A 26,402-nucleotide genomic window follows, 5' to 3' on the forward strand; every position below is an offset into this window, starting at 1 on the left:
AATGGAAGTCACATACTACAGAAGAATAATTATTACATATATCCAGGGTTATGAAGGTTGATACCCATTTGTACACCCAGGGCTCCCTATGCCAGGCCTTTTAGACCAGTTCCCTAGGAATGGTTTTTGGGTACACTTGGGAATTACTATGGAAGGAGGTAGGCGTGCCTTCTACTTGAATTTTGGCTAAAAACAAAAATCTTTTTTGCCTTGCGAAATTCTCACTCAATTTTTCCTTTCACATAGCAGGCTGTCCTAATGTGTGGAACGACACTGGGTGAACCAGTATCCATAGTGAACTTTATATGCTGTCTTTCACCAAAATTAATAATAGTAATGCAAGAAATGGCAAATTTTAAAGGCTACCATCAGTCAGAGCTGTGAAGCCAAAAAGGAGCACACTCCTTTTTTAAAATATATCTATATTTAAATAACCCTAAAGATGGTAAGAGTAGTCTTCCCAGGTCATCTAATAGTAAGGAAATAAGATGTTTTTCTAAGGTCATGGGTTAGACATTTTTCCATATTGGAGTCTTGGACGTGGAAGGCCTTTGCAAGGTGAAAATGTTCTATTTCCATCTAACGTCCCCTAAAAAAGTCATGTGGTTAATTTTTAATTGCACAGTGGGCACATTTTTGTGACGTGATTTTGGGTGGTTTGGGGTTTTGAAGAGGTTTGAACCGCAGAGTCCTTCCATTTCTATTTCCATCCTGCATTTCCGAAGACTGTACTGCTGAGTATCAGCCATTTTTCCACAGAATTTTGGTGGTGGGATCTCAAGGAGCTCAGAGAGGGTGCTGGTGGGTCGTCATCCCCACCCCAGCCCCGTTTATGCCAAACAGATTAGGCTATAGCTAAGGCTAAGCATTTCAACTACTGACTCCAAAGCATGTTTGTGCAAATGAAGCACCTCTGTTGGAAGTATTGTACTAAAGCAGCCACTGAGCTTCCTGCTCTCTGTGAATCTCCCTCTATATGCAAACAACTGGGGACAGCTTTCAAAGCAGCTGCATGAACCTTGTAAAGGACACAGCTACTTTATTTTCTATCCCTTTATTATTTTTTATAAATAACTCAAGGCGGGGAACATACCTAATATTCCTTCTTCCTCCTATTTTCCCCACAACAGCAACCCTGTGAGGTGGGCTGGGCTGAGAGAGGGAGACTGGCCCAAGGTCACCCAGCCGGCTTCCCTGCCTCAGGCGGGACTAGAACCCACAGACTCCAGGTTTCTGGCCTGTTGCCTTAACCTCTAGACCAAACTGGCTCTCTTTAATGCTTTAAATTTTAATTTTAATTTAAACTTTTAACTTTAATGCTTCAGCAAGAGGTGCCCCATCCTACCAATATCTCCTGTAATGCCAGTGCTTTGCATAGCTTTAATTATAGTTCCCAAAACGTGAGTCTGGGAGAAAAAGTAATTTCCCTTGTGGGTAAGGATAAAAACTCAAATATTAAAGTTCTCAGGTAAGAAACACTGAAAGATAAACATCTTCTGTGAAAATGACAAGTACCATTCAAGCAACTTGCAAGTATCAAATTTCTAAAGGGTGTCAAAACTTACAAAATCTTACTTCTAAAGCTAAAATAAGCAGTATCTATCAATTTCTTCAGAGGCTGAGAGCACTTACTATGAGACGTGTCAAGTTCACTTTACTTCCAAAGGACTTCCTATTTATAATTAATTTAAAAGTGAAAACAAAAAAGTGTTTTTTTTCTTCTTCTGTTCCCTAGCTTCAAGCCTACAAAAATAAATTAGTCTCATTTCATCCCATTATTTTGTTTGCTACAACTTTAGTTGGATTAAGATCCTTAATATTGACTGGATACATTCTACCTACATTTCCAGGAAATTCAGGAAAATTTATTTATTTGATATCCTGCCTTTATTATTTTTATAAATAACTCAAAGGGAGAACATACCAAACACTCCTTCCTCTGAAGTAAATCAAATTGTATTCAGTAGGAATGCTTCCATGTAACTATGCACAAAAGCACTGTCTTAATAAGCTAGTTCAGTTGTTTGTGCCAGAGGAAAGTATTTGGTAAAATATTTAGGTTCAAAATTTGTAATCAGACAAGAGAGTGTTAGATAGTAGAGTATATTTTGCAAATTCTATCAGTGTAAATACTATACAAGTACGTAGCTCGTACATTACATGAACCCAAATACAAACATTATATTCAACTGATAGTCAGGGGAAACTGCAAACTACAAAATGGATTCCATGTTTCTTTTCAGGGCTTGGTGGTCATGGCTGATTTGCAGCAGCAGGCTTGGCCTTGCTTCCCTTATTAACAGACAGGCCAGAAAATGAGAACACTTGATCCTTCATTTTCACTATCCCTGTGTCTTTATGTTAAAAAAATTAAAAAGGTCATGGAAAATTGTGGAACTTGCTATTCTTCCCCCAAATATTAAACTTGACTGACATATAGAAACAGGAAAAAGTGGACAAGGCAGGTTTTTCCAGTTTTCAGTGTTTCCACTGATTTCTATGAGCAAAATGAATGGCTATCTCATACACAGGAAATGAGTTTCCTCATTGCAAATTCTGGAATAGTGCTCATATGTATATACGTGTTTGTGTGTGGAAGATTAAACTTTCATTCATCTGGTATCTAAGAAGTAGCTTCTCTTGAAATAGTGTTGATAGGGAAAATTAATCTTTAGTAAATAGGACAGACATGTTGACATGTTTTGCACAGACAACAGAAACACCATTGCAAAGAATGCACCAAACCCACAGGTTTCTCATACAAACACACAAACCTTCCTCTTCACCATGAATAGCCACATACGTCTTTAATATAGTGTTAACTGAGTAACAGGGCAGCCATGTTCAGTCATTATAGAAAGTGGTTACAGCAAGGTATCACTGCAGACTGTATTAACCAGCTTCATCCCATGGCATGTACCTGAAGTAGTTTCCCCTTAGTACTCATACAGTGCAAACATCTGCATGGAGGAGACTTCATATATACAGCTAGAGCTTCCATTGTGTATCTGAATTTGAGGGGGGAGAGGTAACTTGGCACAAAGAAAACCATGATAAAATCTGACTTGCATGTTGCTCCATCCATGCTCTGCAATAAACGAAAAGAGCTTTTGTGTTTACGTCATTTCAGGAGGTACAAGCAGCCTATTTCTGCTAATGCTAATGTTCATTTCCATCAGCTTGAAAGCCCTTTTCAATGTGCAAATACCTGCTCTCCAAATGAACACTCCATTCTACCAGGGAAATGATTACCCCACATCAGTTTCCTCCAACAAAATGCACCTGTCTCTAGTTCTCAGTGAAGGCAGATAACAGAACAGAATGAACACTCCAAACAAGACATATATCCTATCTCTTATTTTATATTGAAGGACACATTGGAAGGTCAAATTTACGATGACTTGAAATTTCTGTATCCTTTCTTTCCTATATCCCTGACAGCAGCAAGGAGCTAATTCTATCTTTCTGAGTTCATAAAATATTTGGACATGCACTGCATAATGTTTAGGTTATCAAACAAAGTAGGAATGAAAAATCAGCTTGTTTTAATAGTAATTAAATCCCATTTTTCATTTCTTATTCTGGGTCATTTTCTGTGTATTTCAAAGATAACATCATTTCCATTCACTAAAAAAATCTAACAGATATGCAAGCAAGCAAATGAAAATTATAGCCCTTTAGCACATTTTTTTTAGCGATTATAAATTTTCACCAGAAAGTGATTAATATTTATCAATTCCCTTGATTTATTTTCAAGCTAAAAATTATGAAAAAAAAAAAAGAATTGGTTGGGAAAGTTTTATCAAATGTTACACTATGATCTCCATATATGAAATCCTGCTTTAGTTTTTCCTAAACCATAGGTGTTCTTGGGTTACAGGGTTTACATAGTTCAATTAGACAGTACCAATTTAACAATTTCACTCTTTGTTTAATATAAACTGAATTATAACCATAAGATAAAGTGGCCATCATAAGCACCTTTTCACACTAATTCTATACCTGATCAATTTTTACTAGTGATTTTATCTTAAGATTGCCCTGTGAAATGATTTCTGTATGAGGAGGAGGAGGAATTTTATTGGAAAGCTACAGCTTTAACAGGAATTCCATGCACATCTTGTGATGGCTGCTGCAAAGCTTACTCATCCTAAAGAGCAAAATTAAATTGAAACATTTGGCTCTAGAAAGGATGACTTTAAATATTTAAAAAAAAGTTTTCAGAGGGTTTTCCTTTAGCCACAGTTTTTAACAGACAAACCAACTATAATTTGGCATTAGCAATGTTTTCAGTTCTACATTGTACAAATCTGATATCCTAAAAAAACCCTCCAGATACTGAGGTGCTTGTTGCAATTCCTCCTTTCCCTTCAGGCAGCATGGTTTTCTGCTTCCATTTCTCTTGTTTTGTCCCTCAGAATCCAAAGCTTACTTTTGAATTATACTTCAAATATATTATCCTAAACATGAAAATACTATTTAGAAACATTACTTTTCCAGTAGATAGAGGGTTTAAGGCAATGCAAGATATTTTCCTTCTGGTATTCTGGACTGACACAACTGCTTTCTAGCCCCACAGTGCCTAGGGATTTACACTGTACATTCAGCACAGGGGCACACCAATGACATACGCTGTTGGTCCTGAGTGCCCATTGAAATAATTGTAATATTTCCATATAAGGCGTGATCCACAGGAACATGGCACGGGAGTGGTTAATTTGCTTTGTTTTCATCTTACTAGTATATTCCCTAGAGATATAGCATTCTTTTCTTACTAACCATCTTTTCAGACAAATACAAACCCCTTTTAAAAGGTGCTATAAATGGTCTTGAAAATATAAAATATAGCATCTATAGCATCTGTAATCATTGTTTTGTTGCTGTATTTCTGGAGGTGATTTCTCTTCTTTGATTGAAGCTATTTGCCACAGAAAAACTATTATGTCCCATAATTCTCTTTTCTTTTTCTTCTTCGTGCTTTTTAGACCATGAAGGCTGGATGCTTTCTTGTTCTTTATTTCCTTTTTGAGTTCTTTTCATTGGAAACATCAACAGCACTAAAATGCAGGCAATATGGAGGCAGAAATACCAGGAACTAAGCAAAGAAATAGAAATCAAGAGCTTTGATCATTATATGATAATGTTTCAACACATCTATATTTATCTACTTGTCAGAAGACCAGCAGTACTATACATCCTATTAGGATGTGTGTGTGTGTGTAAATACATGAAGTTATTTGGATGTCTCAGATTGTAGCTTAAGTCCTGAAGATAATAAATAGCCACAGTTTATCCTTCTCCCCTATCAATTATCTCATACTGAGAAAACTTAGCCATTCTCTAATGCCAGAAACATCATTATCTGTGTGGGAGGAGCAGAAGAAAGCTGTAGAATTATGCTATAGTTTGGATTATTTTTAATATCACATTCAGTGGTTTAGTTAAGAAATTCAACAGTGGTTCAATTTTAATTTCTGACCACACACCCCTAGTAATGTCATTGAGATAGGATAAAAATATCCTAATCAGTGGGAGATGAAATTTTAATACTTCATTGTTGGAAGATCTATAGTTGGTGGAATAACATAAAGGACAAAAAAATGTTTTTGCACATAAGCAAAGATTCAACTAATTTCAGCATAGCCTAGAATAGATTTAAAGCATGGGCAACAGTAAGTCATGCTTTCATCACAACCGACCTAGGCTACTGTAATGCACTGTACTTGGGGCTGCCCTTAAAGAATATTTGGAAATTGCAATGGGATCAAAATGCAGCAGCCCGCATACCTTGGGCTCCCAAAGTTGGGAGCACATAATGCCAGTTTGGCAGACCTTGCATTGGTTGCCAATTGGATTCGAGTCTTCGGTAAGGAGAGCTTGGGGAACCTTTTGCAGGGACGTGCAGAAGAATTTTCTCAGCACCTGTTGGATAAAATGACTCGGATTTGCTCACAGTTGGATGCTGGCCTTACTGCAAGTCCAGAGGAGATGCCTGAGGTGGAGTCTTGTCTGCTTATCTGGGGATGGTTTGAACCTGTTGGACCTGAGGAAGTGGACAGGATCCTTCAGACTGTGAGCTTAGCCACCTGATCTTTAGAGCCATGTCCCTCCTGGCTTGTGACAGTGGCCTGGAGGGTGCCGTGTGAGCGGGTTCTGGTGGTGGTTAATTCTTTGAGTGAGGGGGTTGTTCCTTTGCCTCTTAAAAGAGGCTTTGGTTTACCCCCTCCTCAAGAAGCCATCGCTGGACCTCACCATTCTGGACAATTTTCGTCCAGTATCCAACCTCCCCTTTTTGGGGAAGGAGGTTGAGAAGGTGGTTGCACAACAGCTTCAGAAGGCCTTGGATGAAGCAGATTATCTGGATCCTTTTCAGTCAGGATTCAGACCCAGGTATGGGATGGAAATGGCATTGGTCGTGCTTTTGGATGATCTCTGGTGTAGGCAGGATGGAGACAGTGCATCCATCCTTGCCCTACTTGACCTCTCGGCGGCCTTCAATACCATTGACCATGGTATCCTTTTAGATCGGCTCAGGGGATTGGGGGTGGGCAGCACAGTATTGTGCTGGTTTGCCTCCTTTCTCCAGGATCTATTTCAGTCAGTGTTGATTGGGGAGGAGAGGTCCTGCCCTCAGTCCCTACTATGTGGGGTCCCGCAGGGTTCGGTGCTCTCCCCTCTTCTATTTAATATCTACATGAAGCCGCTGGGTGAGCTCATCCATCGCCATGGGGTGAGGTATCATCAGTATGCTCATGATACCCAACTATACATCTCTGCCCCTGGCGAATTAAGTGATGCCAGGGATGCCTTATCCCAGTGCCTGGAGGCTGTGAGGGTCTGGATGGGGAACAACAGGCTTCAATTGAACCCTGGCAAGACTGAGTGGCTTTGGGTTTTGGGTTCTGCTGGTTCTGGGACTATGCCATCCTTGGTGCTGGACGGAGTTGCACTGCCCCAGACAGTCCTCCTAAACTCACGACTCCTGCTCAAAGAGCAGGTGGCAGTTGTGGCTAGGAGGGCCTTTGCACAGCTTTGTGTTGTGCACAAAGTTGCGCCCCTTCCTGGATCGGGTGGCTCTGTTCACTGTCACTCATGCCTTAGTCACCTCCAGAATGGACTATTGTAATGTGGTCTACATGGGGCTGCCCTTGAAGAGTATCCAGAAGCTTCAACTTGTAAAGAATGCAGCAGCGCATTCTAGAAGAGCACATATTACATCTCTGCTTTGCAAGCTGCATTGGATACCAGTTTGCTTCTGGGTCCAATTTAAGGTGCTGGTTTTGACCTTTAAAGCCCTTCATGGCATGAGGCCAGGATATCTGAGGGACCACCTCTCCCTGATTACATCAGCCCATCCCATTAGATCAAGCAGGGAAGGCATGTTCTGGGTTCCATCCACCAGGAACTTGCATTTAGAGGTGGGCCTTCTCCGCTGTGGCTCCCTCCTTGTGGAAAATTCTCCTCCCTGCAATTAGGCTTGCTCTTTCCCTGCTATTGTCCCTCAAGACCTGGTTGTGTTGTCAAGCCTGGGGGTCTTTGGGAACAGGAGGCATTCTTAGATGGCTCCACTATGACTGACATTCTTGCTTTCTCCATGTGGCTGGTATATTTTATAGTGATTTTATAATTTTGTTACAATATTCTTTTAATGATCATTTTATCTTTTTATAATGATTGTTTTTATTATTCACTGTTTTTATCTTATTGTTGTACACCACCCAGAGTTGCCTTGTGTGAGATGGGTGGTCATATAAATGTGAGCAATAAATAAATAAAATAAAAAATTAAGGCGCTAGTTTTGACCTATAAAGCTTCTATGGCTTGGCACTTGCACATCTGCAAGACCACCTTCTCCAGTCAGTTTCGGCCCAATCATCTAGATCTACCAGGATGAAACCGCTACACATCCCATCTCCACGTTCAGAGAATTGAGCTAAGGAGGGGCTGATTTTCTGTCACAGCACTAGTGTGTGAAACAGCCTCTTGGTTATCAGACTAATCACTTCTTTACTGGCCTTTCAAAAGCTCTTGAGGATCGAACTGTTTTGGAGAGCTTTCCCCTGATTTGATTTGATGTTGCCACCTTTCTTTATTCTTTTTTTCTTCATATGGTCACATTGCAGTTGTGTTTTAATGTTGCATATGTTTTTTTTTTCTATTGGGTATGTTTTCTATAGAGAACCCATTTGGTGCAGTGGTTAAGGCATCAGGCTAGAAACTGGGAGACCGGGAGTTCTAGTCCCGCCTTGGGCACAAAGCCAGCTGGGTGACCTTGGGCCAGTCCCTCTCGCTCAGCTCTAGGAAGCAGGCAATAGCAAACCACTTCTGAAAAACCTTGCCAAGAAAATTGCAGGGACTTGTCCAGGCAGTTGCCAGGAGTCAACACTGACTCAAAGGCACACAGACATTTTCTATTGTATTTTTTTCCACATAAGCTGCCTAGAGCAATTTTGTTTATTAATAAATAAATAAATGGTCAGATAATAGCCAGTGCCCACTGGTAACATTTGAATTATAAGTAAAAGAAGTATTGAAGTCTACAGCACAAAACAGACTCAAATTATATCCTGCTTCTAGATCTACTAAATTAGTTGAATCAGTTATATGTTTTGGAGGCAATATATTTTACAACAAATCAAACAAATGTATTGGAAACGGGAGAAAACCCTGGGAAATCAGTGGTTTCTCATTTGAAATATCTGCAACAAGTAAAATAATAAGTGATTCCTTTGGAACAACTTACAGTAATTCAAATTAAATTAAAATATTTGAATGTTATAAAAATGTATATTCCATACACGTAGATATAGCTAACAACAGATAGATGGCTTTCTAAACGAAATAAATATTTCAGAGATGTGGGTATACAGTCAAACATTACACTCTTAACATTACAGGAAATCTAATGATACCATTAATATGATGAAATCAAGAAAATCCCCTGGACCAGATGGAGTAACTACAAAATGGTATAAAAATTCAAGGAGAAAGTAGCCTCTCCATTTCTGGAAATATTTCGGGCATCTCAAGAAAATAAACACCTGCCTTCATCATATTATAAAGCTTGTATCAATGTAATTTTGCAGCCTGGTAAGGATCCTACCCAGTGTTCAAGTTAATGCCTGATATTGCTGTTAAATTTTAAAAGCTATATTGGTGAGAAGATTATAGAAAGTGTTACCCATAATAATTCATCCTGCACAACCTAGCATCATGACAGTGGGTCAAGCTTCAGAAAACATGAGACTTCTGATTGATAGAATAGCCTTGTACACTGACACAAATGTATATTAGAACACTGGTTGTAGAGCAAGCACTTGATATGGTTCAGATCAATTTTTTTACTCAAGCACTGCAGAAGTTTAGATTGCCCATAGAATTTATTTATTGGATTACAATTTATTATCTTAACCCATCCACTAATGTAAGTACTAATACGATTATTTCACCAGTAATTAAAATACAATGTGGAACTCATCAAGGATGTTCCTATCTTCTCTAGTTTTAAATTGGCACTGATACCTTTGGCATGCTTAATAAGACAGACTTGTCAGAATTAATAAAATTTGTTTCACTTAATTTAAATATGTTATATGCAGAAAATGATGACCAATTATCTTTACTTAAATTTGTGGAAGTGGTACAATTATACAGTAAATATTCTGGGTATACAGTAAATTTTCCTCATTTTCAACAATGTCGCTGGGCTTATTAACTTCCATCAAATATTGGAATAGAAATGATACTGACATGAGTCTTCTGTTCCCTTCTTTCAATCCCTGCTGTAATTCTATCACACCTTTTGTACTGCATAATTGCCAACTAAAAATTACTTTCATGCTGGAATCTCAATTTGTATTTTTCTTCTATGTACACCATGCAGCTGCTTTATGAAGGCTGATAGAAAGACATCCCCCCTCCCTTTAAACAGGTTTGCAGATGAAAGTACCATGCTGGACTGGACTGCAGTTTTGAGACAGAAATCAATGTTTCTAATCCAGTTGTTAATATCTCAGCCCTATGATGAAGAGGGAAACCTGAAATCAATTATTGCCATTATATTCTGCTTTATGACTATCATATGTGAAGAAGGAACTTCCTCAATTTTGTAAAAAAAAGTCTTCAATAATAAACAAATAAGCAACTTCATGAACAACACGACCAGTATTAGACTTCTCCTGACCAAGATGAACTAGAAGCCTTGTAAGCAGTGACTCAAGCATACAGGTCTCTGATATATTTATTGCAAGAACTAAGAAAACTGCTAAGATGAAATCCAGCAAATTTCAAGGTGCATTTATAGTAGCAGATAGATTCAATTTTTGTCTCTCTTCCTCCCATATATGCTGTGCCACATCCTGGGGCCTTACATGTTTAGGCAGAAGGCAGAGTTTCCATCTGTGCCTTAATGTAAAGGTCTCAGGATGTTTGCTTCTGACCTTGCCAGATTTAATCCTCACAATTGGGAATATTGTCTCTCAGCTTCTATAAGTTTCTTTATTTCATCTTCTGAGATAGAAGAACTGTCAGAATAAGATACTCCATGGCTGAAAAAAGACATTTTGAAAAAAGACAAAGTATCACCTTACCTGTAAAATATGTAAGAGGGTTTTATGGAGAGAAGTACAAATGGGACAACTGTGTAACTTATTGCTATTTGAGTTGCGATCCATGTCATGATATCATAACATAATTTAATGGCTGGAGAATCAATAAAATAATTTCTAATGTACTTTCTAATCTAAATTTAAAGAGAGAGACATTTAATTAATAAGTGAACATTTTTATAGAACAGGTAGTATCTATACAGATCTTACAAAAAGCTACATCTAGAGGCAGCTAAATAAAAAAATCAATCACATTAACTTGATCCAATAATCAGAGTGCTTTTCTAAGTAAGATAACTGCTATGAACCTCTCAACAGTAGAATTGCAGTTTGATTCTCCCTTTTGGAATCATGGTGATTGGCTCTAATAGAAGATATTATTCTTACAAGTCATATTATTCTTGAAGATCACTGGTTGCTGCTGTCTCATTTAGATCAAGTTCTCTTGTGCAGCAACACCAGCCTTATTCTCATTCAGGCATACGTTGTTGTCAAGTGCAGAAATTTGGTTGTAAATGCATGCATTGGTAGGGAAATTATTTATTTATTTATGTCATATTTGCAATTGGTCACTAAACAAGGCAGGCATTAAACAAGGAGTGGCTGTATTAGCACTGATTTCCATCAGCATGAACAAACAGGAGCTTGTATGTTATGTCTGTATGACATTTTCTGCTACCTGATCATTGTTAGCTTATTAACAAATGTTCTATTCTGGCAGTGCCAAGTAAAAATTCTGCTCAAAATATTAGTCCCATATCTGTCATGAGTAAGGATGGCGAGCAGGGGGCTCCCACCCAGACTGTCAAGCGCATGTGTAGCACTGAGGAACTGTTCAGCCATTCAAAGAGACACAGATCGGGACCGCCTTAACCTTTGGGGTTTATATGGCTGGGTTTTTCCCACGCTTCCTCAGTTTGTTAGGATTCTTGTTAAGTACTACTAATAAATATTAGAGACCAAGTCATTGTCTCAGTGTGTTTCCTGGTAATCAGGACAATATCAATTCTAAAATTGGGCAAATGGGCTGGATTTTCTAAAGGAATTGAAGGGATTCAGACCACTCACAAATACATTTTTCTTTCAAAGTGACTTAAAATTTTTGGGAACTAATCCAGTAGTTCCATTTGTACAGCTCAGTTTCAAGTTAATTATTTAGTTAATGGTATTCTTCCACGCCAACTCAAGACTTGGGGGGGGGGGGGCAGAATGCCTTCTCTGTCATTGTGCCTGCCCTGTGGAACAGCATAACCCCCAAGATCCAGATGGTCCCAATCTTGCTGGTCTTTTGTAAGGTATCGAAGACCTGGTTCTTCCCTGAGGCATTGGGCCAGGTCTCTACATGAGCTCATATTTAAGGAATTATTCAGGTAGATGTGTGAGCAGCCTCAGGCAAAAAGTGTTCTTAGTTTTTGTTTGATATCTTGGGTTTAACCTGAAGTTAACTGCCCAGAGCCATATAAACTGAATCTATAAATAATGGCAAATAATGCCATAAAACAATCCAATGATTTTCAAAAGCCTTTTTTATAAAGCAAGGTCTCCTGTTGTTTTTATAAAGAACCAATTTAAGATTTTAAAAATAAACACTAAGTAAGTTTTGAATTCATACAAAATTCAAAAAAGAACACAACTACTCTTTACTGGTAAATAAGTGATACTTACTGTTCGTGCTGCAAGTGTCATTAGTACCCCTGTTAAGAATGTTAAATAATATCCAGGATATACCCCATGCCAAATGGCTGATAAGATAAAGGTTTGTATTGTTGGACTGAAAGAGGCTCGCTCATAGCATACTCTGAAAGTTGAAAAAGACAATGCATCATACAGAAAGACAAGAAGGAAGTGCATTTCTGCAACACTGAGGCCTGCCAGAAATAACATATTTTTTAAAATCCTTGAAAGTTTCAAGCAGCGTGCAAGGCAATCAATGCTGCCAAGTTTACAAATATACTATTAAGAAACTGACTGATCTGATAATTAATTCAGGTTATAAAATGGTCTTTAAGAAGTTATTTTTCTATGAAATTTAAGTTATTGGAAACATTTAAAAGTTATTGGACTTTGAAACACTTGAAAGTTATTGGAAATGCTTTATCTCTACATTTTCTAAATTAACTATCTAAAACATGGCTGCTGATAATATAATATAATATAATATAATATAATATAATATAATATAATATAATATAATATAATATAATATAATATAATAATACTAAGTCAATAATCAATAGTAGACTATAACATCATGACTAATGGCCTAATGGGTGATAAGGTAAGCAAAATTCAGAGAATTTCTCCCCACTTGTCTCTTGTGCACTGCCAAAAAGTTGCTCTAGAAAGTCAGGTGGTCCTGATGAGCAAGACAGAATGAGGTGCTGGGACTATTGGGAGGAGAATTGCCTGAATCAAACCCACATATCCTACCCCACTTTGTTAGGATGGTTCCTTGACCTTCAACAGAGTCTTGAGCACAAAGAGTTGCAGAATGGTAGAAGGGACACAAAACATTTCTTCTATGCATTTAGGAAGTAAGCCCATCATTCCAATGCAGAACTTTCAAAACCAGTGAATCTGGAATAATGTGCTTCTTGAGAATGGAACACCATTATGCCTGTGCTAGTAACTTTGTCATTAGGGAATTGGCGCCCAAAGGGGGGTACATTCTGAGGGGTTCTTAGAGATTCCAACCCTGATTTATGTCAGAGACTTTTTTAGTTATTTCTTTCTAACAGCTCTCCAATGATCCAGGGAGGATGCAGATCTTTTCACTGATAACAGAGGAGGCTGCAGCTGGCTTTCTGCATAGCCATATCTCGTATCTTTATCAGGCTAGGAACCAACATAACATGTACCAGCCTTGGAAATTAGGAAGCAAAGGCAAAGGGACAATGGGTAATCAAACAGAATGGATTCAGCCTAAACCTTCATCATTAGTCAAAACTATTATCCCCAAATCTTTGGGATAGGTTGGTAAGACAGAATTATCAGCAAGAGTATAAGTAAGCTGCTGAGAGTCCTCTTGATTACAGTGGGATGTAAATCAATCAATCAATCAATCAATCAATCACTCAATGTACCTTTTGAGCCACAGCGCTGTCTGTATATTCCAGTTATCAAGAAACATCTTGAAACTTGTTGAAAACTGTAACATGAATGCAATATTGTATAATTTCAGAAAACCAAATGTAAACTCTGTACACTTCAGGCTGCCTTAAATCAAAAATATTTTTTTTCCAGGCAATATTCTCACAGAGTCTTCTTTAGCAAGATTTACTAACATGAAAGGGATTGGGTAACAAGAATTTCAGCAACTGGATGATTTCCCATTTTAAATTAAGTTATCCCAATTTATTATGGCAAAGACTTTTTTAGTTATTTCTTTCTAACAGCTTTCCAGTACTCCAGGGAGGATGCAGATCTTTTCACTGATAACAAAGAAAGTTGCAGCTAGCTTTCTGCTAGCCATATCTTCTATCTTTATCAGGCTGGGAACCAAGCATTGATTGTATTCTATACAATAAAAAAGTCATATTCACACAGTATGTAGTGTACTGTGTATAATATAGTTCGTAATTATAGGTAAATGGACCTATAATAATATGCTAGATCTGAAATCTTGCCTAGTACATTGTAAAGGAAAAGAAAGAACTGAACAGGGCATTGATGGGAAATAGGAAGGTGAAATATATAGTTGAGATAGTAATGAATAAGGGCTAGAGAAGGTGATTGGTGGTAGGGCATGCTCTTGACCATTAACAAGTGAATGTACTAATCGAGGCCAAGTGCAGTGGTTTCATACTATAGAATGATAAATGAAATAAACTTTTTCAAGAGGCTATAGATGCTTTTAGGTATTAATAATTTCAATTGTAAATTAACTCTTCTGACTTCTCAAGGCGTCTCCATGTTTCTTTTTTAATTTTTAAAAAGAATGAACCACATGTTATTTGAAAAGTACTTCTGAAGTACATGTTCCTTCTTTTCCAGTAGATGTTGCTTTTATGAGGTTTTGGTGGTTTGGAGGGCAAATTTCTATCTTCAGGTCATATGATTTGTGTGAAAACACTGATTGTGCAGGTCTTCTGCACAACAGATTCTTCTGAAAAGTCTGTACCTTAATCCTTCTAATAACTGTCTCCAACAGACTAGAAGCAGCTCATGACACTCACAGGAAGGGGTTTCTTGCCTCTTAGAGTGTGTACATATGATAAGGGGAGAATTTTCTTATATTCATCATTAATTTCAGTAAATGTATGGTGCCTTCTTATTGCTGAGCAAGTAGAATTTAAAAGAACAGAGAATTGGCCATAGAATAAAGAAAAGGAAACAATGCTCTTTTAAAAATTTAGTTAGATGTAGTTGATAGTAGATTTGCCTGAAATCACTGTTGCCCAAGACAAATTGAGAGTCCTCTTGATTACAGTGGACTTGATTACAGTGGAAATTGAGAAGATGCTGAGGAACATAGCACTTGTGCTCTTTTATGAGGCTTATCTCAAACAAGGGGTTTATGGTGCCATCTCATGAGAGGTGAGAAGTTGGCAATGTCAGAATTTTTCCACTTTCACTCTGGTCACTGTGAAAATCACTTCAGATCAAAACTGTATTCTTGAAATTCCAACATAAGGATTCTAAAAGGATAAATTTGACAGACTTGATTTGCACAAGCATCTGAAAGCTGAGGAGGTACAGTTCAGAAGTTAGATGCCTCATGCTAAGTGAGAGCATTAGCCCGCAACTACTACATCACAGAGCAAAAAACATCTTCTGCCACCTTAAAGGCATAACAATTTTATTATAATACATTTTTTAGTCTTTAATGTGCCAGAAAACTACATTTTCATTGGAACAGATTAATACAACTATGGCTTTATATGACAGCCAGTTTGGTGTAGTGGTTAAGGCACCATGCTTGAAAGCAGGAGACTGTGAGTTTTAGTCCCACCTTAGGTACAAAGCCAGCTGGGTGACCCTGGGTCAGCCCCTCTCTCTCAGCCCTAGGAAGAAGGCAAGGGCAAACCACTTCTGAAAAACCTTGCCAAGAAAACTGCAGGGATTTGTCCAGGCAGTCTCCAAGAATTAGATACGATTGAATGGATAAACGAAAATGCCTTTATATAGAGATGTTCTATATATAAATGTTACTCATTCTACTCAGAAGATACAAGGAAAGGGAAGAAAAGTCAATTTTCTCTACTGAAATAGAAAGATAAGAAGAAACAGATGCAAAAGGAAAAAGATGTGGATGACAGGGAGGAACAATGACCAGGAGGCTGGTCCTTTTTTTAATATATCATTGCAACCAGGGTTATGGAATCTCTGGGTCATGTTAAGTTCATTTCATCACTGTAACACATTATAACAAAGTAATATTGTCTATATTATGTAAATAACATCCCCAAACTTAACATTTGGAAGGTTATGTACTAACCTCTATATGTAGAATTCGTAGATTTGAAATCAAATCCCAATGTGGGACTCCATTTTTATCATAGCCTCTAAAGCCAAATCCAGCTGCATTATTAATTGCCTCTGCTGCAAAAAAGTAAGGAAGTGTAGAAAGTTATAAAAATATAAATTGTAGCAAAGTTTTTTTTCACAGAGAACTTTATAAAGTCTATTTTGCAGCTACTGTCATGAGTACAGATGGTGAGCAGGAGGAGGTCCCTATCCAAGGGGGGAAAAGCGTAGTTTAGAGACTTTGAGCTGTCATTCAAAGAAACCCAGAACAGACCCGCCTTCAGTTCTGGGGTTTATCTGTCTGGGTTTTCCCACGCTTCTTCTGTTTGGTAGGATTTTCTGTCTACAATAGCAGTAAATAAAACACTAGAGACTTTCTCCTCGTCTCAGCGTGGTCTTTGCTTAGTCAGGACAGCTACGGTTGAAACTCTCATTAAACACCAAATACCAGGGAAACTCGATTTCTCACTATTTCTACAACATAGAACACAAATTATGAAAAGTACCTTTCAAACTGAATGTTTTAAAAAATACTATAACTATTTTCTCTTGCTGAATCTAAAGCCAGATTTGAATCCACACATACATAGTTTATGGGCTTCTCAGTACAATATAGATGTTGGCAACATTTTAATATTAAAAGTAAATTATAAAAATATTAGAGGATTTCTTTTCCTAGAAGTTAAGATAACTGAAAGCGTTAAATCATATGGTTCATATGACCATTTTTAAAAAGAGAAAATACCCTTTAAAAATTATTTTTAAATAGATAATCACCAATCTTTACCCAATAGTAGGATAGCATAGTTTTTATCATTTTTGTTTCTTTCTATGTTTTGCTACCCTAACTACAAATACAATAGGTCCCATTCAACTACTGTAGTTATTTACAGTGCCTACTGTGACGCTTCTGACCCCTAGTGGCCTTAGTGTCAAAATATGCAACTATATTAAAACATTAAAAATTAATCCTTTTTTAAAAATGTGCTCCAATACCTCTTTACTTTCAGAATTACATTGAAAATCTATTTCCATTTTCCAAGATTATGAGCACAACATTAATTTCAAGATAGTAATGGGGGATCAAATTAAGATACAGATAGCTGAGAAAAACAGTAAGATTATTAGTACTACCAATTTTGAAATTAACTATGATTCATTACAGCCTTTGACTCATTTTCCACTCCACACACTATTTTAAAAATAGATTTCAAAGTCATCTACTAAGAAATTCCTGCAGTCTACTTAAATGCATATAAAATAAGATTATCAAAACAATTTAAGTATACATTTTGGAGTAAATTTAAACAAAGCAAATCCAACTTTTAAAACATCATTAACAATTAATTATTGGGTTAATACCTGGGTTAAGATGGCAGTCATCATCTCAACTGAAGGCCCCCAAACAGAATCAAAATAAAGCAAGGATGATATTGTGTATCATGAGCAATCTTTTCTAAGATACTCTGCTTAACTACCACACTATATAGATGACATATAACACTTCTATGTTTAAATGTGAGTTGCAGCTGATAACACCTAATAAAACACTGTATTTGCTGTTTAACAAACGTGTGCTTCTAAAAGATTTCCTTGGAACATAGTTCTTCCTTGCCCCACAGGGGGGCACTGCATTAAACATATTCTTTAAGCATTATATTGTAGAACTTGTAGAAGAACCCATCCCCTCCCTTCCCCCCAAACTACTTACCCAAAGTCCATGCAAAATAATACTTCGGTCTGGCAGCCATTAGCGACAGGTATAGGTAGATGACCTTTGTAGGAAATGAAGCTGTTGCTCTGAAATGGTCATCAATGTTGTATTCTACAGGAAAAGTTTTGCTAACAGTCATATGAAACAATAAGGATAGTCCACACACTACAAGTTTCTGCGCCACAGCTATCTGAAACATGCAAAACGTAAGACATGGTGAGTATCTTTGATTCATAAATCTTTTAAACAGAATTATTTATAATTTGTTGAATATATGAAGCATATTGCTCTTGCAAGCTTAAAATAAAATAGGCTTTAAACCCTATCTTTCTAATGCGAAATTAAAACAGGGGGCTAACTGGTTAAAATGAAAAGAACTTCTGTTTACTTGCAACAGTGTCAAAGGAAAAAGAACAGGAGAAACACAGGAATCCAAGGCCAGATCCTTCTCATGTACATGGCACTCAACCATGTGCTAACAGAAATAATACAGCTTCCTTAGCTCTCTTCTGGATAAGCATTTTATCTAGAAACCCAGCTGACCAAGAAGCAGGAAATCAATGTAATCTTCAGTATCACAACTACCATGATTAATGTGGGGGTTTTTTTTGAGGGGGGAGATTATTTCTAGCCTTAATGCAGGAGTATCTGTTTTTAAAGGCCATTTTGGACTTAATTGTATTTAGGGATGCATAAAACTCACATATTAGGGAATCGGGCATTCTGTTCTTGAGCAGGTTAGTTTTGTACATCCCTAATCACATCACAAACATACAGCTATGTAACATGCAACCAGAGATTACATTCTTCAACCCTTTACGAGACTACCTGATATCTTTTTAAAAACTTCTATTTCAGTTCTGAGCTGTGCATGTAATACAGGAAATATTTGATAGGCCATTATATATCAGCAATAGATAATAATTATTTTAGCGCATTTAATTTGGAACTATGTGACCATGTATTAGCTTTCAACAAATATAACCACAGAATAAAATTTAAAAACCCAATATGACCTATGGATATATCAATCTGTATGATGTGCAACTTGGTCAGTGTAATAGTTCTTTGAAAAAATAAATAATTAGAATTTCTTACAATTGAATGTAAGTATGCTAAAACTACAACTTTCACTCCAATCTCCTGGTAATTTGTAGCTTTCTGGAATTTTATTAGCATCCTGATGCCAGTTCTTTTTTTTTTTTTAATGGAACTACTTGCTATACAAATTCATTTTGTTACTGTTGTTGATATTCCTGTATTCCTACGTATGCTGTGATTTGGTTAACTATACGGTTTTACTTCCTTGTTGTGTGCAAACCACATGATGCAAATGTATGCATGTCTTCTCAGAAATAAATCTCAGTGGCTTAGTCTGATTTAATGCTAAATATGTACACATTAAATTGCAATCTCAGTTTTAATCAGCGGCTTGTAGTACGCTCTGAGACTCTACGTATTTGAAATATATTAAGAAAAGGTTATGCAGCTTGGCCACGTAACCGTGTGGAGGACAATTTAAGGAAGAAACAAAAAATAACAAATCCCAAGAGGGAGAAAAAATCAAAACCTGAAAATGGAATTTATTGAAATAATGAAAATTCTTGTAACAGTCTAAGAAGCCAAATAAACTTCAGTAGACACACTTTTTCAGAGGCACAAGAAATAGATGCTTTGGAAAGAAAACCTTAATTCTCTGCCTCTGAAGAAAGTTTTCATCAAAATATATTAGGCTTTCTAAAGTAGCATAAAGACTATTCCTTTATGACAAAGCTAAGGCCTTGCTCGCTCTCTCTCTCTCTCTCTCTCTCTCTCTCTCTCAAATCAACCCACAGATGTCCTTTCTCATTTCCTACATTTGCTTCTTTCAAAATTTCATTCAGTCATAACTTTGGTTTATTATAATACCTAACACAAGAGTGTTATAGGAAGACAACAACAATAACAAAAAGGCCACCCATCATATGTAAATTTACAAATCACAGAGGGAAATGAAATTGTATTTTAGAGTTTTAATATCTTCAAGATAAACAGGGTATCAAATAACAGTATATGCCTTAGCATTTAAATTCTATATTTCTAAATTGTTATTATATTATATTATATTATATTTAAATATAACACCCCATTTAAACTGTAGGTATATGTCAAAACTAGAGGACATTGGTCAAAAATATTACCCTATCTTGTCAATATGGCTTCCTATTTCTAGTTCAGAAGTACTAGGAACTGCAGTGTTTAAAACAGAAACAGTTTTTTAATTTGATATTCCTCTTTTACTGGTAAATCCAGCAAAGAAAGCAAAAGGTCCAACTGCAACTATATAAAGGTAGTATGTAACAGAAAGGATTTATAAATAGGTAATAAAATTCAACAGTACACATAGAAATATTTTTTTAAGAAATGAAGAACATTTTATTTTAAGGGTTAAACAAGTACATTTTGAATAGAAGCTGTTTTCTCAGAGACATGGTTCAAGATTAATTACTGATCCTAGAAGATACTTCAATTAATTTATGAAAAGTCAAGATTGTGAGCCTTAATTTATGGGTCAGTAATCCATGGCAACAAAAATACAAGAGGTATTTTAGACAATTCAATCATGTGATACAATTTTACAATGAAACAAGGTTCATGTAGAAGATAAGTTTTATCAGAAGGCTAGACAGAAAGTTTATCAGTTTATGTATCTTCTGCTATGCTCAACATTGTAATGCAGTTCTATAATTCCTCTGTTGTAATTTCTGCTGGCGTAACATTCCCCCCCCCCAAAATTATAAATATACATTTCATTTGAAGAAGTTCTTGCCTCTATATGGAGTTAATAAGAGCCAGTATCTTTCGCTCAATTAAAATTATTGGATCAGCGAAACAGCTCCAAGTACTAACTATAGCAGTGCAGTAAGCTAATACACACACATGTATACAACACTCACACGCACAATAAATAATTTCACAGATTGCATTGTTGAATCACTATGCCAATCCATCTGTTAGGAATTCTAAATTATTTATAGAAAATGTATCATATTTAGTATGCCATATCATATCTTACATAAAATATATACCTGGCTGTTCTAAAAAGACATTTGCTTTCTGATGGAGAGAATTTAGGAGTGTAACATCATAGAATTGTAAAAGTTTGTCAATATTGTTTTAATTTAAGAACAATTGTTCATAAAAAAAACTTTACATACTGAAGGGAAAAGAGCTTATTTTTGTAACTCTAATTGCTCTTCCTATGAGAAACTGAGAGCTGGCATGTATGTATCTTTTCATTCATTGCATTTACATTCTGCTTCAGAAAAGAGAGCTCTAGATAGGAAAGTTTAACAAGGCTTTCCATGTTACCCTTTTAAAATTTGGGAGAAGTTCACCTTCTGGTGGAATTAACCTGTACAATTTGCTCATTTTGGTTGGGATGCTGAAGGTTCCCAACTAGGAGATGTGTTTTCCTATGGTGATCCTCATGTTGTGAAACAGCCTCCCTCTGGAGTTAAGACTTGGATCATCTATAAAAGCTACAGGTGATACAAAACGTGGCAGCTATACTTCTCACTAGATACTCCTGACATGTGAGAACAACTCATATCTTGAAGGTGCTGCATTGGCTTCTAGGAGATTTCCAGAGATTTCCATTAAAGTCCTTTAAGGCAATGCATTGGGTTGTATTTACCAGAATTAAATCTGCCTGTCCAGTCTGGTCATTAACAAAGGGTCTGTTGAAAGTCCCCCTTCCTTGTGAGGCACATGGGATGTGGACCAGGCGACACGCCTTCTCTGTAGCAGCTCCCATTCTATGGAATACTCTTCTCTGAGAGATACAGATGTTCCCAACACCACTGGCATTTCACAAACAAGCCAAAACAGTTTGTTTCAGTATGCATTTAGTCCTTAGGCTGATTCATTTATGGCACCTGTGATTAAGATTATTTACTGTTTCTGATACCATTATTTTAATTGTTTGTGCTGTAACTTATATTTTCACTTTGACTCTCTTGTACCCTGCCTAGAGTTGGGGGGGGGGGCTTTAAATATTGTAAAATAAACAAATAAATAAATAAATCAGGTACATTTGCAATTGGCTTCCTTGTTTTCATTTTTAATGTTGAATGTAAGAGGCTTACCCCCTTTTACTTTTCTATGTCAAATACTGTCAACCTTAGGTTAGAAAAATGAAGGGTATATACATTATATTTGGCAACAGGATACAACAAACCTGGTGTTTAGTGCCTACTGAACTCATCCATAAGGCCCTGGGCAAGTAGTTATTTCACTTTCTCTGTAAGTAGGATGAATAACATTGATGGCCATGATAATGAATGTATCAAATACCTTATTTCTAATATACCATTATTTCAATAGATATGTTAATATTTAATAATAAAATATTTATATGGGAAGTTGTGTTTTATCATCTTGTTTAATGTTTGAAAGTGAATTCATGACTGTGCTGAGGTCTAAATAAACTAAACACATGAAGCAATAACTTTATTATTCATAATGAAACCAGCCATTCCCAATGTCATGTGCTCTCCAGATATGCTGACTACAATTCTTGTAATTCATTGTCCTAGTTTGGAATTATAGGAGTTGTACGCCAATAAATCTGGAAGGCACCAAGTTGGAGAAGGGTATATTATACCATGTGGTGTCTGCTTTACAGTATTTCTTCTTCTAGAAATTAGTTAAGTGACAAGTTTACATCTCGCACCTAAAATTTAGCCTCCCGCTGAAATCAGCTGAAAGATGGTAACTGGATTTTAACTTACTGGACCTTAAATCAGGCTCTTAATGACTGAATTAATTAAACAATGTTTTAATTAAACCATTTCAGTGCTTGGTTGCCTCTTCAGAAAGTGTAATTAGTTCAGTAAAATCTTCCAAGTGTAATAAAGCTTGTGGTGCTTGGATTTGCTACATACTGATGATTAAACTGCAAGGGTTCAAGAGCTAAAAATATTTCTATGAAGCCAGAAGCAAAGGGGATTTGTTCCAGAGGAACATAGGAATATAAGAATAGCTGAAAGCTATAAGAAGAAGAAACTTACGAAGATAGACAATAATTTCAGACAGTTGACACCACTTTGAGCACCAACAAATGATAGCTTGTAAAAAGGTATAATAGAAGTGAGATATGAAATAAATCACTTTACAGTGTTGGCTAGGTTCAGTTAACATGCAATTAGCAAATAGACAACATTATTTTAAATTTGTATCATGCGCCTAACAAAACCAACAGGAGGAGAAGGGGCATTCATTAATTTGATGTTACAGAAATGAAATTCAAACAACAAAGGAAGCTTATTAGATTAGGCAGAACATAGTTCTCTAAACTAAAGCTTTGCATTTGCTGAACCCCATGGTGCAAGAATTTTAAACTTAATTTAAAAATGTCATTCTTTGTTTTTTAAACCAACATGAGAATCCAGCAAAATAAAAAAAGCCTATTTTAAACAAGTACTTCAGCAGTACAAGGCAGAAGTGAAACATTTATATAACAAGGCTAGTTAAAACTGCAACTTGCAAAGAGAAAATGCAAAAAATCAAGAGTTGCACCATTCAAACTGTTTCCCCAAAGCACATAATACACATAATAAGCTATGAAAGACAGCCAGGTTTCTCTTAACACCAATTGGGATATATAAAGTGTCAAGAGCATACACAGTTCTGTTTAATGTCAGAAAGCTAATGCGGCATAAACAACAAAATATGTTAAGCAGGTAAGCAGTACAATGAAGAAAACTTACCTGTCCCGAATAATTAAATCACATTCTGAAGGTATTTATAGATCCTCACTTATAGACCTTGTGCTTATTTATACTTCAGAACCTTCTAATAAGTCTTTATAGAGAGAAGTAAACATCTCCCATTTACCAATGTTTGATTATGTTAGGAATAGAAAATAATTTCTAACTTCAAAGTCAGAACTGGAAATGAACTTCTAAAATTCCTAAGTTTTTTGGCTGTGAGTGGATGCTGATATTCGCCAATAAGTAAAACCACCACCTTGTGTCATTATCTCCACTCTTAATAAGGTTTACTAAAACAAAACAAGTAAGAAAGCAGCCAACCAATTTGTTTGTATATTTGCTGTAGTAAAAGTGAACATAGAATCAAATGTCATTAAAAGATAGAGAACAGTCACAGGTGGAAACTGCTTTTAGCAGCTGATATGCACCAGCTTATAATGACATTTTGCGGCTCAACGTCTATGGGATGTATCAGTTACATCAGTTTGGGAGATCATTCTTTTTATTATTGTTGTTCTTGTTGTTAAATTTTAAATCCTATCTCTTTTGGGAAAGATGCAAACTTTCCCAAGGAAAGAAGGGAGGAGGAAAGGATATTTTTCTGCCCCAAACAATCAAGATCAATCAAACGGGGAAAGAATTGCAAGCCAAAAAAGCACTTAAAAAAAATTCTTGATGCTTTATCAGAAAATTCTTTGAATGTATAAAGAAAAATAGAATCCTATGAAATCACAGATGAAAATCCCAACTAAACTTTAACAAAACTGCTATAAAGAGGCCACCTTATTAAAATGACCTGCAGAAAAACAACATCCAAAACATTTTGGCTTTTGTTGTTTTATCTATCATTATTTTTGCATCAATATTTTAAATTCTATTAGCCACCCAGTCATGTTTATGAGATGGGTGGCCACATAAATTGATTAAAATAAATTAAATAAATAAATTAGCACTTCAGTTCTGCAACTGAAGAATACTGCAATTCTATGCATCCTTATTGGAAATAAGCGCACTGATCATTCAGTCAGAAGTTATTTCTGAGTAAATATGACTGCTGTAGAGCATGTAAACTGCAACTTTTTTAAAAAATGTTTTTTTTAATCATTCAAGTCAGGTACCAGAAGTTGTATGCACAGAGTAATCAGTTACCACTAATTATAATAAAATATACTGTTATCTGCTTCAAAATACCAATAAGCTCTGATTGTAATACTTGGATATATTATAAATAAAGCACTTTTTTTCAATATCTTTTCTGACTCAAAATATAACAAAATTTTGTGGCTTCACAGGGAGCATTCTGGTTAACCAACCTGTAGATGCACACAGAACTTCTTACCAAAGGCTTAAGTGATAATATATATGCCAAAAATACTTTACAATTTTTATGCCACAAGAACCTTAACACAGATCTCAGTTTTCTTTTAATCTGATGCAAAATAAAATGTGTATTTGATTTTCCAATGAAATCCAAACCAAGAATGCAATTTTAGATAAATTATTAGAAAGTAAGCCTTATGAAAGATAATGATGCTTACTTTCAAATGCTGTAAATATATAATAGCTCTGGGAGACTGAGAATCCAAAGTAGAATTGTAATTATTTTCTTTTCATAAAAAAGTGCATTGCAACATATCTCATTTAGTATTTTTAAAAAAATTGTAAGTAATTGTTAAAATAAAATATTTTCTTAAAGTAACAGAGACTGGGTTGGATCTAGTCATTATAAGGGCTTGTAACACGACCCAAAAGCTTTAAAAAACCTGTCACATAGGTAAAACTTAATGCCTTGGACACAAGTCTCAGAATTGCAGGATTACAGGTTTTAAGACATTATAAATAACATATATTTCCCCACATTCATATTTGCATATCAGCATGCATGAAATTCTTCCTTAAAATGAAATGTTGCTATATGAAACTTCTTTTAATCAATTGCTGGTCTTTGTGAAAAAACATTGTGTTTAATGTAATAGACAGATATTCAGTGTGATGATTAGTTATTTGTTCTATACAAAGATTGTATACTTCAGCTTAAAACAATGTGGTAGAAGTGCATCTAATAAGGCCTGTAACCATTGCAAACCTTACAGTGTATGAGGAAGTGTTTACAATAGCTAGTGACTGCAGATTCTTTAGCAGTTTGTGGTTCTGAAAATTAATATTTATACTGACAAGGGATTACTAAATTGGTATTTTCATGTCACTGTAAAATAACTTCTCTTCAACCTCGACTAAAGAATAAGGGAAGGGGAATCCCCTGATGTTGCCTGATGTTACTAACCAAAGTATGCAGCTAACAGAAAATAAATAAGCTAGACATGGCATTCAGAAATGGCTGGAGGTGGGTAGAAAAGAACCTGAGAGAAGGAAGAAGAAGGGGCAAGCTGGAAAGCATACATGTGGCCTTGAGAAGAAGTCGCACAGCACTATGAGAACCTAGCAAGGAAAAAAATCAGAGAGAGAAGCTGAGAGGATGCTTAAAAAAAAAACTATACTTGTAGAAGAACTCATGCTCTCATAAGGAAGCATCCAAGGCTAAACCCAAAGTCTTCATTCAGCATTGCTCTTCTGATCGAGGTGAAATCCTCTTTTCAGAGAGAAATCCTAACTGAAGGTGAGTATCCATTAAGGCAAAGGAGAGGCAGAACAAAGGTTAGTAAAGACTTCAGCTAAGAAAAGCAAGTCAAATTTATAAATGCTAACTGGAGGAGGCAAGCTTTTCATTTAAATATATAGTTAATTAAACATATGGTTAATTAAGGTTTCAGATTTCAAGAGAGAAACGTGATTTGGAGTACACAGGCTGTTTCAAATGCTGGAAACAATTATAGGTGCTTTTTTCCTGGGACTGTGCAGCAG

The 26,402-nt window shown here is 36.1% G+C and overlaps 1 protein-coding gene across 1 annotated transcript in view; it reads right to left on the bottom strand.

Annotated features, from left to right (window-relative positions):
• Nucleotides 1-3,784: 3,784 nt before the first annotated feature.
• MBOAT2 (membrane bound O-acyltransferase domain containing 2) overlaps nt 3,785-26,402 on the bottom strand; it is a 111,088-nt gene continuing 88,470 nt past the window's right edge. Inside the window, exons 8-13 of the mRNA XM_063314372.1 lie at nt 17,785-17,977; nt 16,045-16,148; nt 13,691-13,755; nt 12,273-12,405; nt 10,590-10,741; nt 3,785-5,095 (exon numbers count right to left, since the gene is read on the bottom strand). Of these exons, the coding sequence (XP_063170442.1) occupies nt 4,867-5,095; nt 10,590-10,741; nt 12,273-12,405; nt 13,691-13,755; nt 16,045-16,148; nt 17,785-17,977 (876 nt within the window). The 3' untranslated portion in view covers nt 3,785-4,866. The remainder of the gene's footprint in view (nt 5,096-10,589; nt 10,742-12,272; nt 12,406-13,690; nt 13,756-16,044; nt 16,149-17,784; nt 17,978-26,402) is intronic.

Source organism: Candoia aspera, chromosome 1, assembly GCF_035149785.1.
Source record: "Candoia aspera isolate rCanAsp1 chromosome 1, rCanAsp1.hap2, whole genome shotgun sequence".
Lineage (NCBI taxonomy): Eukaryota > Metazoa > Chordata > Lepidosauria > Squamata > Boidae > Candoia > Candoia aspera.